We start from the raw sequence: 18856 nt of genomic DNA, 5'->3' as shown, positions 1-18856 counted from the left end.
AATCACTATTCTTTGAGTAGTTTTCATATTTTCAGATGTGCATCTAAACAGGTGAAGTGCTGCAAGGGGACAAAAGGGGAGCAGCTTCTCTCTGTGCCTTCTCCAGAGGACATAGAACAAACCTGGTGCTGAGTGGGGCAGGGGCAGGTTTGGAGCCTCCTGCAGAGGGGTTGGGAAGGACAGGTTGCAGGTGAAAAGAAAAGCCACATCACAGTACAATGTGATGAGTCTTGGGGGCTCTCTGGCAGTGGGACAAGCCCTCTGCTGCCCAGGATAAATCCAGGATCACCACATACACAGGCTCTCTGATCCCATTGCTTGGGATGCAGCACACACACAGCAACAGCGAAGTGACCTTCCATGAAGTCATGAGCTACCATATATTTCCTTCTGAGCTGATGTCATCCTCATTTCAATTTATTCTCCTGGGTTCAGAAACCCTGGGGACAGTGAGGGATGGACAGGGCTGCAGTGGGAAGGTGCAGGGTGGACTTTTTGCTCAGTGGAGCCGCTGGCAGCAGCCACAGAACAGAGAGCAGTTTGTCAGATGTGAGCCCTGCTGGTTTTCTTTATGAGTCAGTTTAAGCTGGGATTATTCTGCAGGGCTGTCAGAAGCTTGGCAGAGCTGTGGAGCCCCTGGGCATCTGCTGAAACCGACTCAGGAAGCCTGGAAGAGGAACTCGTTGTTTATCTAAAGCTGGATTTGCTCTGCAGTGCACTCACTGAGGGGAGGGGGGAGTCTCTGTTTACTGAGACAGAATCACGGGTTCTCGATTTCCTGCTGGGTTTTAGAGTGGCCATAGCGTTGTCCTCCTTGGCAGCCCTGAGACGGGTGAAGCTGTTTGCAAAGACACCTCTCTGCAACACAGGAGCCCTGGCTGCAAGTCCGAGCAGGTCCCAGCAGGGCGGGGGAGCCTTTTGCAAACTCATGGGAAAATCGTTCCCGTGTGATGTGAAGCTTATTACCAAAGGCAGTCCAGGACTTTTATTGCTGATTCTACCAGATGCTTGGCTGAGCCCATTTTAATCTCTTTCAAGTGGCACGGACCTAATTGGTATCTCAGAATTCCTTTTTGCAGCAGGAGCCTGATCCAACGGCTCCAGATCGATGAGGATTCTCCTGCCAGCTCCAATGGACCTCAGACCTTGAGCCTGTGAATCCCTGCAGGAGTGGGGCTGACCTGATCCCTTCCTGGTCCTGGCAAAGCTTCCCCACAGTAAAACCGAAATCCCTGTGTTGAATTCTGACCCAGCTAAGTCAGGGACTGGAGCAAATGTGGCCAAGGGAATGGAATTCCTGCAGCCATCAGTGAGACAGGACACCCAGCGAGGAAGAAGGGAAGCACTCTGTCTGCAGAGATGCCATCTCTGAGAGCAAAGGTGTCACACAGTCTGTGGTTTTAAGAGCTACCAGACAACAGCTCCCAACTTCTGCTGATGCCACTCTGGGTGCAGGGAGCTCTCCCTGTGCAGAAGAGCAGCAGTGAAAGGAAAGAATCAATCTCTGGCCTTCAGACCTCATCAGTGCCCAGATTTCCCACTGCTGTGAATTGCATCTGCCCACTGCCCACAGGTGCGTGCATGGTGTGCCATCCACCCCTCTGCCCTTCAGGAGTGTGGGGAAATGATGGGAAAGACCAGGAAGTCCCTCACAGTGGGGTGGAGACAGAAGGCAGTGATTCCCTGTGCACTGCAGCATCTGGGCAGCATTTTGAAGGGTTCAGGCTGTCACTGAGGCTTCTCCCCACAGGAGCTGAGAAGCCAGGACAGCCTGGAAGGTGTCCCCTTCCATCACACAACTCCTTGGATTGCCAAGGAGCAGCCCAGAAAAGTCATCCATGTCCCAGGCTCATCCCCCAGTGTGGGCTGCAGGGAGGGAGAGGATTCTCCCATCTACACTGCTCTTGTGACACCCCACCTGGAATGCTCTGCACAGTTCTGGTGCTCCCATCATGGAACTGTTGGAGCAAGTCCAGAGGACCCCACCAAGCTGATAAGGGGACTGGAGCAATTCCCCATTGGAGACAGGCTGGGACAGCTGGGAATGTTCAGCATGGAGAAAAGAAGGTTGTGTGGAGACCTCACAGCACCTTCCAGATCTGAAGGGGCTACAGGAACATAGAGAGGGATGCTTCATCAGTAACTGGAGTGACAAGACAAGGGGAAAGGCTTCAAACTGCCAGAGGGCAGTGTTAGATGGGATTTTGGGGAGAAATTCTTCCCTGTGAAGGTGGGGAGGTCCTGGCACAGGCTGCCCAGAGAAGCTGTGGTTGTCCCATCCCTGGAAGTGCCCAAGGCGAGGTTGGACAGGGCTTGGAGCAACCTGGGCTAGTGGAAGGTGTCTCTGCCTATGGCATGGGGGGAATGAGATGACCTCAAGAGTCCCTTCCAACTCAAACCCTTCTGTGACCCTGTGATCCTGTGATTCTGATTCCAGCCATTCCATCAGGCCCTGGGAGTCCCTGTCTTTAGGCTTTAGGATGCAGGAGGATGCTCAGGTGCAGCCAGGCCACCTGACATTCTGAATTTTAGTGTGAACTTCTCCTCCCCACTGTGAAATGAGTGTCTGTGTGAGGCCAGGCCTTGGGAGTTCATTCACAGTCAGACAGGGAAAGCAGGGAGGGAGGAAAGGCACTGGAGATGAGCACTGGTGTCTCTGCTGCTCCTGGCAGGCCCAGGAAGTGCTTCCCTCCCTGGCAGCAGCACCCACCTGCCTTCAGATTAATGAGCATTTGTGGATCTCCAGTTCTCAGCCTGCAGTATGTTCTTGGAACAACAACTGAAATATCCAACACGAGACAGGTAAACAAACATCTTTAACCTCTTATTTCAGCTGGAATAAAAGTGGTACTAGAGAGAAAGTCAAAAAGGCATTTCCCCAGCCATCAGCCATGAGTCCTTTTCTGTTTTTTTTCTTCCACAAACCCTTTTGCTTGGCAGGAGAAGTCTCTGTCCTCCCCCTAGTTTCCAGAGAAGCAGAAGCACAGAGCAAGGTGCATCAGCCCAGGAATGGCACCCGGATCCAGCTCTGCCTTCCCACGTCAGAGCCCTCCCAGAGAACTGGGTGGTTCTGATTCTGCATCTGAGGACGCCATCAGTTCATTACCTGCCTGGATTTTTTTCCCTTGCAATTTGTTTGTTTCTAGAGCTGCAGACAGAGAAGTGAGGGCTCCGTATAAACACGTCAGGAGCAGGTTTCTCCCAGGCTGGAGGGCAAAGCACAGGAGATGCAACCTGAGCAGGTCCCACCCTGAGCGCTGGGTGGGGAGAGCTCCTCACGCTCCTTGCGAAACCCTCTGAGTGCTGCTCCCTCCATGGCAGGGAGAAAAATTGCAAAACCAGCAAATACATTGTTTATCTATTTCTGAAATGCTCCTTCCCACCTCTCCCAGAAGCTGCTATGATTTTTCATCTCTTTTTTCTCATTCAGCTGAGATTTAGGTCTTGCTGGTTCTGTTTGTTCTGGCCAAGGAAGGCAGTGTCCAACTTGCTGCTCCAAAGCCTAAAGCCTCATGCAAACCTCCCAGGGATACTCAGCTCTGACCAAGCAATGATGTGCAGTGACTCTAAGCCTTTGTTTTCTCTGGCAAGATTATCCAAACCACTCTCTTTTGGGTTTTTTTTTTTAAGCTTGGATGCATTGTCACAACAGACAAAAAAATTTTGATCTGAAATCCTTATGGAACAAAGCTCCCACTGGCAATGAGAGGTTTTGTCCAAAGAGGCAAAGGCAGGCAGGGACAACAGTGACCACCTCTTGTTCAGGTAATGCTTTTCAGAGAGAAAGCTCTGACACTTTGTCCCACAGAGGAGTTTTGGTTATAAATATTCCTACAGTCTCTGGTGCAGAGGGATCACTGGTGTGTGTTTCTCATTAGTGCCATAACGGATGCAATTACTACAGATAATTGCTTTAATCCAGTACCACCAGACCAGCCAAATACTCCTTGGTCTGGGAGCATGGCTGCTCCTAGAACCATTGTTAAAGTAACACCTGGGCCTCCCCTGGAAGAGAGACACTGAGGGGCTGTAGCTTGTACATGTAAGGGAATGGAGCTGTGGAAGGGTCTGGAGCACCAGGAGTGGCTGAGGGAGCTGGGAAAGGGGCTCAGCCTGGAGAAAAGGAGGCTCAGGGGGCCCTTCTGGCTCTGCACAACTCCTGACAGGAGGGGACAGCCTGGGGAGGGTTGGGCTCTGCTCCCAGGGAACAGGGACAGGACAAGAGTAAATGGCATCAAGTTGTGCCAGGGGAGTTTCAGGTGGGACATCAGGAGGAATTTCTCCATGGAAATGGTTGTTAAACATTGGAGTGGTCAGCCCAGGGCAGTGGTGTGGTCACTGTCCCTGGAGGTGTTCAAGAAATGACTGGACCCTGCACTCAGTGATGGGTCAAAGGTTGGACTGGATGATCTCAGAGATCTTGTCCAAGCTCAGTGATCCTGTGATCCTGTGAAAGCCCCAGTTCAGCTCTGTGGGTATAAGGATCTGCTGGAGACAGGACACATCTGAGATTCCCTCCCCAGCACATCCAGGGTTTGTTTGCCCTCGTTGGGGGCAGTGCTGGGGGGACACACTGGACACATCCACATCATGTGGGGGATTTCCTTCTTGTGGAAGCAGCAGCATGGAGAGCCAGGGAGGCTCTGTACCTTGTCCTGGCCCTGCCTCATCCTGGTCATGCTGTGGGACCTGGGAATGCCCAAAGTCCCTGTCAGCAATGGACCTGCCAACCCAGCAGACCCAGGCAAGAGCTGGGTGGGAACTGAGCCTCAAAGGTCTTTGCTGGTGGAACCCACATGCTGCCCTCCATGTGTTTAGGATTTGGTTGTGCCTCTCTAAAGCTGTACCTGCAGTTGGGGTGAGCACCAAGGTCCCTCCAACCCATGGACCCATTTGGCTGTGGCTTTGCAACACTGCTGGAGAAACTCCATTTCTGGGGTGAACTGAGCTGTCAGAGACAAGGGTGTGGCTCATGCTGAGGCTTCTGCCATGACTGCACTGCTCTAGGTGCTCAGTTCAGCCTCCTTAACCCTCCCCTGGGTTTGCCTGTGTAAATCGTGGTCACCACTGCCCCTCCTGTGGGACCTGAGGTGTTGCTCACACCAGGACACAGCTCCTGAGGCTGGAGGGCTTTGGGAACTGCTGGCCACTCTCAGCTCACAGTGGCAGTAGGGTGACAAATGTTTCTAAGGCTCCACAGCACCTGGGTTGAGGTATCACCCTAACACAGAGGGGTTTGCAGACATGGATCCTCCCATTACTGCATCCCAGTGTGGATCTGAGCAAAGGGATTCCCAAAGGAATTCCCATCCTTGAAAGCTGTGCCAGCCCCTGACACATGAGGCAAGGAAATGCTGCAGCCAGGAGCAAACCCACTGCCCTCCAAGTGCCTCCTGGAGAGCCCCACTGGCTCAGTGCTCCTTGCACTGGCAGTGAGAAGGGGCTCACTGGGGACAGTGATGCTGCAAATGAGGCAGCCCACAAGGGGAATTAACAGAAAAGAATGTAATTTGTAATAATGGGTGAATTGGAGAGTTTAAAAGTGTTAGAAACAAGGAATTATGGAATCATTAAATTAGAAACGCCCTCTAAGATCAAAGAGTCCAATCATTAACCAAACACTGCCACATTCACCCTAAGCCATGTCCTCAAGAGCCACATCCACAAGTTATTGAACACTACTGGGGCTGGGGGCTCCACCACTGCCTGGGCAGCCTGTTCCAAACTGACTGATCCAGAAAGAGCTCTGTCTCCAGATCCATCATTTCTCTTACTCTAATATTTCAACATTAGTCTCACAAGATTGGGAAGAAAACACAGAAGTGAAAGTTTGACATTTCCAGGAAGACACAAAACAAGACAAAAGCAGGAAGTCGGGGATAGCAGCTTTTAGGAGCTGTGGGTGCGAGAGGACACCTTTAGTGTCACCATCTGAGGCAGTGCCTTAGATCAGGACACTCCAAAAGCAGTGTCTCAGGTGCAGGTGCTGCAGAACAACACCCTGGAAATGGATTTCCCACTGCACCTTTTTAACTCCAGGGGGACTGGGAGGCAGCTATTCCCCTGAATATTACACTGGGTCACTTCCCTGGAGTATCTGAGCTTGCCTGTGCACCTCAACAGACTTTGCCCCTTTTCAGACACATTCACAGCACCAGCTCCAGCTGGAAATAAGTCCAGCAGCTTTGCCTTCAAAAATAGATTTGCTTTATCTTTTGTTTCACATCTTACAACCCAGGAATTACAAACAGGAAACATTTTTTAGGAAGCCCAGAACCTGCACAGACTTCAAACAGGTCTGTAGACAAAAGCTGAAGTTATCCCAAGCTGGAGGCTGGTGGCGGATGTGTGGAACCTTTAATACTATCTAGAAAAAAGCAGAATGGAGGAGGCTGCTCAGTGTGGTTGGGGAGTCTGGTGTCTGTTGAGCTCTTTAAGCACATTTAGGTTTGAGGTTATGTGTTCCAAAGTGCCAGTGGCTCCTGGGACTGCTTGCAGTCATCTCCCTGTGCACTCATTTCCCTGCTCCATCCAGCTCCTGTGGCAGAGATAGGGATCCAGGGGGGCTGATTCATCCTGACCTGACAGATCTCCCAGGTGGAGCAGATGAATCACTGCCCCTACCTCTGCCTTTGTTGGCCAGGGGAGGAGTCAGACAACTTGTCAGGACTAAATGGCTGATTCTCAGATAGACTCAGGTAAGATAAAGTTTGCTGTGAATCCTTCACAGGTCCCAGTCCTTTTTGCTGAAGTAACACAGATCCTGAAGACTTTTATCAAAAATATCTAGAATTAAAGACTTGCATGACACTTAAATTTGTAGAAACACCTTCCCTCCTCAGTAAGTGCAGAGGAGTCTCTCAGAGAACAGACAGAGCTGCCTAAATCCCCAGAGAGCCTGAAGGGACTGAACTGTTTTGTCTAATGGAGGTCCTGAACTTTACCACCTTCATCACCACCTTCCAACTGTTCCTCAGAACACCAACACTGCCGACTGAAACCCCCAGCAGCCAGTGGCATGCCCACCTACCCAGCATTTGTCCAGCTGCCATAATGATTGGGAACAAGATCAGGAACTAACAACAGGAAACAATAACCCTCACATCAGCAGCAGCAGCTGCAGCAGCACCTTACCAGCATGAGCAGAGCCAGGCCTTGACTTCCTCCATCTTTACCAAAAAACCCATCTACAAACCCTTAGAATGTCTGAAACAGAGCAATTTTGCTTGGACAAAGCACAGCAAACTCCATTCAAGAATCACAACAGGCAAACAGCAACATATCAAAACAAAACATCTCAATTGTTTGAGTCTTGAAGCTCAGGTGCTCCACCTCTACCTCGGGAACTGCCTCAGTTGCATTTTTCTAGTGGCCACCAAAACCCTGCCTGGTTACCATGGCTGGACCCTCTGCAGGGCTCCACCACTGTCTCAGGGATAGAGACAGGAGACCTGGATGGATGGACGGACCTGTGCTCTGACACATTACAGAATCCCAGAATGCCAGAATGGTTTGGGTTGGAAGGACACTCAAAGCCCATCTCATTCCACCCTGCCATGGGCAGGGACACCTTCCACTGTCCTGGGCTGCTCCAAGCCCTGTCCAACCTGACCTTGGACACTTCCAGGCATGGGGTAGCCACAGCTGCTCTGGGCAACCTGTGCCCAGGCCTCACCTCTCTCACAGGGAACAATTTCTTCCATCCCTCTCAGGGAAGAAAATCCCATCTTAACTCTGCCCTCTGGTTTGAGGCCATTCCCCCTTGTCCTGTCACTCCATCCCTTGAAATAATCTCTTTTCATCTCTCCTGTAGCTCCTTCAAGTACTGCAAGGCCACAGCAGGGTCACCCCAAAACTTCTCTTCTCCAGGCTGAACAATCCCAACTCTCCCAGCATTTCCTCACAGCAGAATTCTCCATCCCCCCAATCTACTTGGTGCCTCCTCTGAACAAACTTTTGCCATCTGGGGACAGGAGCCCCTCTGGCAGGGATTTAACCAGCACAGGAAGGGACACTGAAATGGGCCAACAGACAGGCTGGAAAGAAACATTTCAAAGACACTCCAGTGCTCCCAGTTTTCCTACTGAACACCCAGTGAAGCAAACTCAGCAAGTGACACCACTGCCTCGAAGCCATCATGCTCCAACAAGGCTATTAGGAAAGACCCAGGTAAATCCTTCTGAAGCTGAGGAATGTATGTGCTCTGAACAAGCAGAGGATCTGGCAACCACCAGGAGAAGCTGCAGCCCTGTCTGTGTGTTTGGAGCCACCAAAACCTTTCCTGGTTCAAACCTTTGATGGCTGACATGGAGCTGCTTTACAGTCCCAGGGTTGTTGAAAGGAGTCTCATATTCAAATCCCAGATCTGTGAATTGCTCCTTTCTGCTTTAGAGCTGATGAAAAGCAGGAAACAGCAGAACACAGGCCTGAAATGGAGGGGCAACATGAGCACAAGCTGTCCCAGTGGACTGTGGAGTGGTTTGGAGCAATTCCCTGTGTACCAGGGATCTGTCCCCAAGGACCAGGAGCTCTGTGGGATGTCCAGACTCACACTGCACAAAGACAGGTACCATCTCACCTGTGCTTTTTCTGGAAATCTACAATGATTTTTTTGGAAATCACTGTGGAAGAACTGGACCCACTTTTTTGCAAGCACAGAGAATATCTCTGAAGGGTCTGCTGTAGCACTGAGGCTGGGAACAGCAGCACAGCAGTTCTAATGCAAATCCCCTGCTCCACATTCCCCAGCCACATTCATGTCATTCAGAGCCATGTTTTGGTGCACAGGAACAAAGATGGGAACCCCTGGATGTGCTCCAGGCTTGAACTGAGCTGTGATAGTCTGAACCCAACCCTGATCCCTCAGGCAGCTTCCAAACTCTTGTGCCATTGGATACCAACCTGCAGATGCAAACTAAATCTTGGTTACTCTAAAATCCCCACAAAAAGCAGCTTGGGGCCCTCAATCCTCCTCCTCCACGGCACTGAATCCCTTTCTAGGAGAGTCAGGATCCCTATCAGGTGAGTTTCTGAAGCACTGTGACCTCCCTATGTGACTGTGAGATTTTCTTGTTGTCCAGGGGACCTCAGACCATGCCACAGTCCCAGATCAAGGAGGGTCTTACCGGGTATCCCCAGTTGCTGTTCCCTGTCTGGGTTTTGGTGTAGTAGCTGCCCCGGGATGTCCCGTAGCCATAGCCATCAGCTAAACCATCATACATGGAACCTGCAAATGGAAAAGGCATGGTCAGCATGAGAAAGCATTCCCAGGAGAAAGGATTCCCAGCAGGTCCCTTTCAGAGCACAAAGCTTTTTTTAACAGCAAGATTAGTTACGGAGAAGTGACAGTTATAAATCTCAACAGGAACACAGGGAATACAGGCAGGAAGGGGAGCCCTTGTCACTGCTGGGAACTCCAGCCCTCACACCACAGACCCCCCAGGGCCCCCCAAGGTTTGCAGCACAAATGCCCAAGTGCCATAAAACCTAAAGCAAAGGAGCAGAAAAGGTGAGAGTTGGGGATGGTGTCTGACATCATGGAATCACAGAATCCCAGAATGGTTTGGGTTGGACCTCAAAGCTCATCCAGTTCCACCCTTGCCATGGCAGGGACACCTTCCACTGTCCCAGGTGGCTCCAAGTTCCATCCAACCTGGCCTTGGGCACTCCCATGGATGGGACAGCCACAGCTGCTCTGGGCAACCTCACAACCCTCACAGCGAGCAATTATTTTCCAATATCCCATCTTACTCTCCCCTCTGACAGTGGGAAGCCATTTCCCCTCGTCCTGTCCCTCCAGGCCGTTGTAAATAATCTCTCTTCATGTTTTCTGTCAGTTCCTTCAGGTACTGGAAGGGCACAATTAGGTCATCCCAAAGCTTCTCTTCTCTAGGGCTGAACAATCCCAGTTCTCTCAGCCTTTGCTCACAGGCAAGTAGTTCCTTTCCTCTGATCAGCTTGGTGCCTCCTAGTTGTAGTATGAGAGGAACCTGATGATATTTTGTGCTACATGTCCCAGAATGTCTGGCCATAGAAGACTTGCAGTAAACAGAATTTCTCTCTCTGAAGGCAAAACCTACCCCTGACCCTTTCACCAGTTCACTCCATGTCTGAATCCTACCAATCCCATCAGCATGAGCAGCCTGAGCAAGGCTTGCTAAAACCAGTCAATGGTCACTAACAAACACCATGGATAAAGGATGACCCAGTCTATTTAACACCTGGGGATCTAAAACAATCAAACACTTCAAAACCTCATTGCACTCTTTGAATTCCAGTCTTGTCTCTAAAAGATCACTTTGTGCGTCTATACTTTCTTTTCCTGAAAATGTATAGAACTCCATCATTATTTTTGGGATGCTAGAGGAATAAATGAGACTGGATCTCAGATTTGTTTTTTAAAGATGCAAATATCTTCGATCAGGAGGAACCCATCAGCCATTTTTTCTGTTTCTCAGTGCTTTAACCAGAATTTGGATTTACCAACCCCAGCCCTTCCAAGAGCTCTCCCAGCAGTCTCTGGCACTGCAACCTTTGGATCCCTCCTAAAACTATTTTTTACTCAATACCACACTCATCACTACAAGACAAATGAAGTGAATAATTCTCTTTCCACAATGGAATTCCCTTAGCCCCCTCTGGATGGTCCAAAAGAGTTTAGGGTGATTTCAGCTTCATTTTCATTTCACATATTGAGAAATGCTCAATAATTGTGGCATCTCAAGTCCCGTTATGAGGAAGTGCAAACCCTACACTCCAATTAACTTCCAGAGGAAGCTCTGAATGTCTAACAAAGTACAAAATCAGGACTTACCTGTCCTAACTTATGCACCTAAACTGGTGGGTAATGTCAGAAATATCCTAATCTCTGTGACTGTTTGATAAGACTCATCTCTGAGATAAACTGGATAAGCTTGACCACAAAGGCCCCGGAGCCACTCAAGTCTCCTCCAGCCACTGATCCTTGGAATAAACTTTATTTATTGCCCTGCCTGAGGCACCCAGAACCTGTTATGGTGATTTGGTTTGTGGCTAAAAATTCTTGCATTTTCTCAGGAAGATGATTCCTGTGGATGTGGTGTAAATAATGAGATTTGCTTTCTATTGTCAACAGGACTGCACCTGGAGAACATCCCTGGATGGAGAACAGGCAACAGCCAGCTCGGCTCTCAGCCCTGGCCCTGTCCAGGAAACCATAGGAGCTCCTTTTCCATAGTCTGGAGATTTGGTGGGCACTGCTCTTCACCCAGATCTCCCCAGCCCCAAGTGCCTCATGCACAAAAAGCTGCACAGCACTTGCTGATAAGACAAAGAAGTGGCCAGGGAAATTCAATGGGAGATTCAGTCAAGCCCTTCACCCTGTGCTCCCTCTCCACCCTGGGATTTCCTTTCAATTCCACACCAGGACATCAGTGTTGGGCCTCAGCAGCAGCAAGGCAGGGCTGGAAGTGGTGAGTTTGGGCCAGGTGATTCCCCAGGACACAGAGTTATCTGATAACCATAATTCTGAACACGAAGGTAAAGCCATTCCATGATAAATTCCTGGGAATTCCTTCTTCAAATCTGCCTCTTGTTCTCTGTAAACATTCTGTAACTGCAGGTGAGAGCAGCTGGACCATTTTCCTGAGTGAGCAGCTGTAAAAAGGGGTTCTGTGCCTGACTCACAGGTCTCTCTGACCAGTCCTGACCAGTCCTGCCTGGGAACCACACTTTTCCTTTCAGGATCTGTTCCTGCCATGCACTCCAGACTTTGGGGTTAGAGCAAGGAGATACCCAAAATAAGTCAGTTTAGGCACATCTGTAACTTTCTTCATAAATTCACTGCTCCATGGCCAAATTCAGGAGATCAGGCAGCGGGTTCAAGTTTATGTTCTCCAGCAGGGAAGGGTTGCCTTCACCTACCGGAACTTGTACATAAGAGCTTATAAACACAGAATTATACAGAACCTCAAACATTCAAGGCATTTTGAAGTCACCCTGCTGGCTGGAGAAGATGTTTCTCCTGCCACTACTCAACTGGGATTTATTGCTTGGAGAGCTCAGTATTGAGACAAGGAAAAACCTGGGGATTTTCTGGTGGAGGTGGCTGAAGAAAACCTGATCTTTGTGCAGGTTTGGACACTTCTCTGCTTGGTTCATCTTGACAGAGAGCTTGACAGCCAGTATCCCCAGCCCCCAGGAACAGGAAGGAGATCCCTCTTTCAAACACCTCAAGAATAAAGCCCACACAACCTGGTCCCAGGTCCTTGGAATTGGGATAAACCCAGGCAATCACAAAGACCATTTGGGCCAGGTGGAAATGCTCTCAGTAGGAGGTGCCCCCCTTGTGCTTTTTTCTGGCTGTGCCCACAGGTCTGTGTCCCAGCTGTTGTTACCCTAGCAGCTGTTTAGGTCCCTGAAGGGCCCATGTGCACTTGGGCAAACACACAGAGTCAGTAACACAGAACCAGGGAATCACAGAACCACAGTGAGCTCGGAAAAGTCCTCTAAGATCAAAGAGTCCAACGTTCCCCCGGCACCGCCACGCTCACCACTAACCCACGTCCAAAGTGCCACATCCACACATGTTTGAACATTCCCAGGGATGGTGACCCCACCAATGCCCTGGGCAGTTGTGCCAGGGCCTGACCACCTTTTCCATGAAAAAATTTTCCCCCAAATACAACCTGAAACTCCCCTGGCCCTCTCCTCCTGTCCCTGTTCTCTGGGAGCAGAGTCCGACCCCTCCAGGCTGTCCCCTCCTGTCAGGAGCTGTGCAGAGCCAGAAGCCTCCTCTTCTCCAGGCTGAGCCACTTTCTCACCTCCCTCAGGTTCTCCTCATGACAGAGGACCCTCAACAGCTGGGACAGAGTTGGAAAGATGTGGCAGAACCACCCAGATGTGGTGCAGCCTCTCAGTGACCATGTGGGGCAGAAAACAACCCTGAAGGCTGCTGAGATTTCCCCCTCCCCAAATGATCACTCCCCTATGACATCTCCTTTAAAACTTAGACACTTTAAAATCTCTTTTATCGTCAGTGGGACAATTCATGAGGGTAAAATTCAATTACAGCAGATAAGAAGTGCAAAACCTTGCGGTGCATCTCTGTGAGCCCCCCTACACTGCTCCCACTGCCCTCATCCCCTTCTCCATCCCTGTTATCCATTATTGCAGAGCAAACTGAGAGCATGGAACCCAGTGTAGCTGTTCTTGATGAGTTATTTCCTCTCCTCAAAGGCAGCTCTCCTCTCTTGCAGCTGGCACTGCTGGCAGGAGGAGAGCTGTGCTCCAAGTGCCATTTTCCCAAAGCCAGCCGGACACACAGAGGCAACGTGGAGATTGTGGAAAAGGATTTCTGTTAATAAATATTAATCTGTGGCAGGGAAAGGCAAGACAAGAACCAGTCACTGGCAGTGCAGGCTAGGCAAGTTAAATCATAAACTATGCACAGCTTTAAACAATAAGGATGATTAAACATAGGAAAAACACAGGGAGAGCAGAGGCCTGTGGGAGGCACAAAGCAAAGCCTGGGTGCCTTCTAGGAGAGAAGTGTCAGTGAAATCCCAGACATGGAGATTCCTGCAGGAATGACAAAGCTCCAGTTCTGCCTTCTGCCCTATGAGCAAATGGGGATTTTTTGTATCCCAATAATCTAAGATTTGTGGAAGAGTAGAACCTTTCACTGAATCATCTCAAGCTAGGGGAAGTTACAGAAGTCTTTTGAAGACTTTTATCCCCTAAATCTCATCTTTCCTTCATATCAGGGTCCTGATCCCCACCAAAGCCAGATGGGGTCCCATCAGACCTTGGTGGAATTACTCTCCTCTTAGCCACAGCCAGCACAGAAACTTTTCAATCCCAGCTCAGCCACAGGACAGTTAGATCTGACACTCCTTGGATGTGTCTCCTCAGTGACAAACCACTGGCAGAACCTTCCTTTAGCCACAGGACTTTGTAGAACAGAGCTGATGGCTACAAGGAGCTGGTTCAGCTTGGCCTGGCCTTTTCCTCTGCCACGCTACTGAAACTAATTTTCTCCTGGAAATGTGCATTACTCACAAATTCAGGGGGAGCCATCTAGTTTGGTATTGCCATGGGGAGGACAGATAAGCCCTAGAGCAGAGCCCACAGACCCTACCCCTAAGGAGGAGAGACCCCACACATCCCAGACTCCAAAGCCACCCTTGGGAGCAGCTGCAGCTGCTGTGCTGAGCCAGCCCCCACTGGGCTCGGGAGTGTTCTGCTGGCAGCAGTTTTCTGCCCACTGTGCCACCCCAGTGCACACCAGTTTGAGCCCACACTGGCCACCCTGCCCTGGGGGACACCAGATCTCCAAAGTGGCCACAAGACCTTGACCTGCTGGACTCCCAATCACCAACTCATTTATGGTTCCATCAATCCCTGGGATAGTGAGGGAGGGTGTGCTCCCCCTGAAGGATACAACACCCCCGCCCTGCTGTGTGTTTGAGGGTTCCATGTCCATATTCCCCATCCTACACACACCAGGACACGGCTCCTGTAGGTGGGGGAAGCTCTGGGCCCTGCTCCAGCTCCAGCTCAAACCACAGCTCCAAACACAGCAACAAACCTGGACCTGGCCCAAGAGCTGCCCAGCCCTGCTCTGGGACTGTCTGGGAGCAGAGGGAACAAAGCACTCAGGCACTTGTGGGGGGCTTTGGGAATCCCCCAGCTTGTGCTGCCTCTGAGGAGCATCTCTGGGAAATCCCAGGGGATGCAGGGAGTTGAAGTTGGATGAGGGTTTGGACAGGCAGAATCCATGCTTAACAGATCCACACAGCCTCTCTGTAGGAAAAACTAATTTTTCTCATCAGGGCAGCCCACCTGATCTTTGGGCAAGAGCAGTAAAACCCAACACCTGAAAGCTGAGCCTGACCCACTCCGACACCAACGAGGAGACAGCCCTGGGAAGAAACAGCAACTTCTCACCCTTCTGGGATTCCATCCAGGAATGCATGGGATGAATCAGGCCCCAGCACCTTTGCTGGCCAACCACCCCTGGTGGGAACGAGGGGAGGGGGGGCCTGGGCCCTGCACTTGGAGGCAGCTCCTGGGAGTGGGATGTGACTCAGCTTCCCCGGGACACAGAAACCAAAGCTGCACATCTCCACGCAATTCCCATTCCCAGACATTCCCCAAAGTGTCTGGAGGAGGGGTTTAGCTTGTTGAGCAGAAACTGGCAATTTGGCAATGTGCTATTTTTTTTTCCCTTTCCCAGAGGTTTCACCTGGGCTCCTCTCCAAGCTGAATAATCCCCCTCTGCCTCCCTTCTTTCCTGCCTGTGGATCCCTCTGCCCACTTCCCTCTCCATCCAGAGCCACTCAGCTCATCCTGGTGTGAATGTTATTTTGTCAGGTCTGTCACTGTAACACCTTAGGCAATAAACCCTCTGGAGGTGGGAGGAGATTCCCATCTTCCACTTTGGTGGCAGAGGAAAGCTCTCCTTGCCCCAGCCCCCCTTCACCTGCTGGAATCTGTGTTGACAAAAACAGAGGAAGCAGGGATTTGTTCCTGGCACAGCCCACCTGCCCTCACCCTGGAGATGCTCCATACCCTCTGTTCCAGCAGCTCCAGAGCAGGGATGGCTCCCGAGGAAGCACCAACCTCCACACTCCCTCCAGCAGCCTGCAGCCACCCAGCTTCTCTTGCTAATCCAGCCCCAAACATGTCTCTGGACCACGGCAGCTCACCAGCACAGGGTTCAGCCTCACAATGCAGCTTGAAAGAGCTGCTGGACAAGGCACAGCTCCTGAAGGAGGTATCAGAGCCTGGCCCAGCTCACCCAGGACCCCCCTCCATGCTGCTCACTCCAGACTCAGCTGAACGCTCAGTCCCAGCTCCAGCACCCCAATGGCTCCCAAAGCCTCGGGATTTCCTCTCCCTGGTGGACTCAGTCAGGCCAGAGCTCTGTGGCTGCTGGAAAAAGCACCTCCAACAGCCAGAAGGTTTTGCACAGAAGTTGTCACAACCCTGGGTTTGCAGCTTCCAGCTGGGGAATGCTGGGCTTTAGCTCCAGATCAGCTTTCTCTAGACACAAGGACGGCAGAGAGAACCATTTGCCAAGCCTTGATCCAAACAGGAGGGGTTCCAGTGGGACACCTGGCTGCAGGACTCAGCTGATTGTTTCTGTGGCACACACCCAGTGCACAGAGGTGGAGCAGCCGCCTGGACCCCAACACAGCCAAAGTGAAGGGGGCTGTGAAACACCCCCACCAACCAACACCAGGGACACTTCTCCCAACTCATCTCCTTCCTAACACTCCCATCAGGGTCCCAGAGACCCCACACTTCTCAGCCTGTAACTGGGAGATGTGTTGGGAGTTCCAGAGGTGAGTCCCGAGCTGAGGTTTGTGTCCCGTGTGTGGGCACAGCCTCCTGCTCTGCACCTGCCCCGCGCTCAGGAGCAGCAGAGCCCCAGCCCACGGCAGGGCGGAGGAGGAGCACTGTCAGCTTTGCCGTCCACAGGAGGGGGTGGTGGGGAATTCCAGCCGTGGGGGCACTTGCGGAGGAAGGATTTGCAAAACCAGACAGCTACTCCAGCTTTAGACCCAGGGAAAATTGGTTATAGTACACACTGAAACGTCCAAGTGCCTCAGGGATGTGGAGCAGAGCAGCACTCCCAGGGATCAGCTCCAGCCAAGAAGGAGTTGACACTTCCAGCTCTGTACCTTGTCCTAAACCCTTCCAACCAGTGCAGGAGATCTTGGAACCACCTGCCTGAGGTGAGCCAGGAGAGAAGCAAAGCAATCTGTGCCCCCTCCACAAACCCCACCAAGGCAGCCCCAGCACCAGCCCTGCCCCGGAGGCTCCCTCGCTGCGGGACTTTACCTCGGTTTGAGTGGCCCACGCTTGACGACACCGACGACTTTTGCTTCTGCCTCTTGACCGTCATCATCACCTGCTCCTGGACGCGCTGCTTGCCCGTGCCCTTGGTTTTCAGCTTGTGGTCCGAGGGCAGGGCCAGCGTGGAGCTGGCCTGGTCCTGGAAGCACTCGTAGGCCAGCGCCGTTTTCAGCGGGGAGTGGAGCATGGCTGGAGGCCGCGGGCGCGGGGCTGCACTCGGCTCGCACGGACAACACGGGGCCACCGAACACCGGCTCTGCTGGGCTTAGTCCCCCGAAGCCCTCCTTGCCATACGTCCCCTGGCCCAGGGTGTCTCAGGGCTGCTGCTCGCAGCTCGGCTCCCCGGCGTGTGAGCAGTCACACCCTCTGCCAGACTGGATATACAGCCCTGCCCGCACACACCCACGCCTCCCGCCAGCCCCGGCACCCCCGGGCCGCTGAGGGCCTGCCCGGCCCCGGGCCTGCCCCAGCCCCTGCCCAGCCCCGGGGCCGCGGCCGTGCCGGTGCCAGGGCGGGGGGCTCCAGGGCTGGGCACGGGCACTGAGAGAGGTCGGGCTGAGGCTCTGTGGGTCTGGGATGCTCCCCGGGGCTGGAGCATCTCCCACACGGCTCCTCTAGGGCTCCAGTGTTTCCCTCAGCCCCAACTGCATCAGCCCTAAGAGATGGCCCTGCCTGCAGGAGCAATGCTGCCCACAGCGCCCGCTCAGAGCCCAACTCTGCAAGCACAGGCTGCAAATCCACCCCTGCAAGCCCTGGAGTGCAGGATTCCTGCAGGATTCCTACAGAACGCCGGCCCCAGGGGTCAAGGAGGGCCCTGACAGTCCCCTGGAGAGCCAGGGACATCCCGCCAGAGGGTGTCCCCTTGTCTGAGGGACAGGCCTGGGCAGAAATCAGGGCACTGTTGGGGCAATTTTTGCACACAGCTTGGGGTAGCAGGGAGGAAAAGAGGAAATTTAGCAAGAAGAGGAGATAAAATGGCTGTGCAAGAAATGACACGCCAGGCTATGAATGGCAGCAGAGAGTTCTCCCTCTGCCAAGCCACACTGCAGCAACTCGTTTGCAGAGAAGTGAGCACCTCGCTGCTGGTGTGACCAGTTTCAGGTCACAGCAAGTGCTGACAAAGCTCCTGCCAAGCCACAGGAGGCTGATACAGGAGAAGAGGAGCAGTCCCCATCAGGAGGGAGGCTGAGGAGAGGATGCCCAGGGTAGAGGCTTCCTGGGTGCTCCAGGATCAGGACCTGGGTGCTTGTGCCAACACTCAGAGGAGCAGAGCCCTTTGTGCTGCCAGATGGATCAGCTGGGAGAGAAAAGAATGTGTGGAGTTTCCCTCCAGTGAGAATCAGCAGTGCCCAGGGTCTGACCTGGTGCTTGCACTCCCATCCATCAGGTTTTGTGTTTCCCTGGTGGTTTGTGTCCACCTTTCATGCTTTGTAGGAACAAGAGCAGCATCAGAAAGCACAGAGCAGGCTCCTGGGAAAGATGAGCTTTGTGCACTGTCCTTTTCCATGCTCCAGGATGCTCCTCCCATGAAACCCAGGAGTAGAAAGCTGGGTTTTGTCAATATAACACAGGAGTAGAGCAACTAGAGGGTATTTATTTGCCTTTGGTCCTCCCTTCTCCCTATCTTCCCTGATACCTCACCAAGGGATGCAGAGGCTTTACCCTGCTCCATCACCCAACCAGCAGGACTTTTAGACTAGGCAAGGCCAGCCTGGAGGAGGGTGGGGGCTGCCCAGGACCGGGTGGGTGATGCCCAGTGGAATGAGTGGATGGGGTGAGTGGGTGCCCTCCTTTCCTGCTGCTCCCGAGCATTCCCCGAGTGGGGATCAGGCCGTGCTGTCCCAGTGCAGGCAGGAGCAGCACAGCAGCTGTGCCCAGCTGTTGTTTTCCCCTGCCCCACTTGTTTCTCCTGAAAGCTCGATATCGATGCCAAGCGGTGTTTTCGCAAATCAATGACAGGCTGTCAGCGTCAGGTGGCTCCTGCACAACAAAGTGCCAGCTCTCGCAAACCTGTAAT

At 52.2% G+C, this 18856-nt stretch overlaps 1 protein-coding gene across 1 annotated transcript in view; it reads right to left on the bottom strand.

Moving 5' to 3' along the window:
- The window catches only part of PKP1 (plakophilin 1), a 50236-nt gene extending 33089 nt beyond the window's left edge, over positions 1-17147 (bottom strand). Inside the window, exons 1-2 of the mRNA XM_058819340.1 lie at positions 16825-17147; positions 9126-9226 (exon numbers count right to left, since the gene is read on the bottom strand). Of these exons, the coding sequence (XP_058675323.1) occupies positions 9126-9226; positions 16825-17026 (303 nt within the window). The 5' untranslated portion in view covers positions 17027-17147. The remainder of the gene's footprint in view (positions 1-9125; positions 9227-16824) is intronic.
- Between the last annotated feature and the right edge of the window lie 1709 nt (positions 17148-18856).

The sequence above is a fragment of the Ammospiza caudacuta genome, chromosome 24, assembly GCF_027887145.1.
Source record: "Ammospiza caudacuta isolate bAmmCau1 chromosome 24, bAmmCau1.pri, whole genome shotgun sequence".
Taxonomy (NCBI): domain Eukaryota; kingdom Metazoa; phylum Chordata; class Aves; order Passeriformes; family Passerellidae; genus Ammospiza; species Ammospiza caudacuta.
Note: the sequence above shows the minus strand (reverse complement) of the source record. Positions and strands in the feature narration are given on the sequence as shown.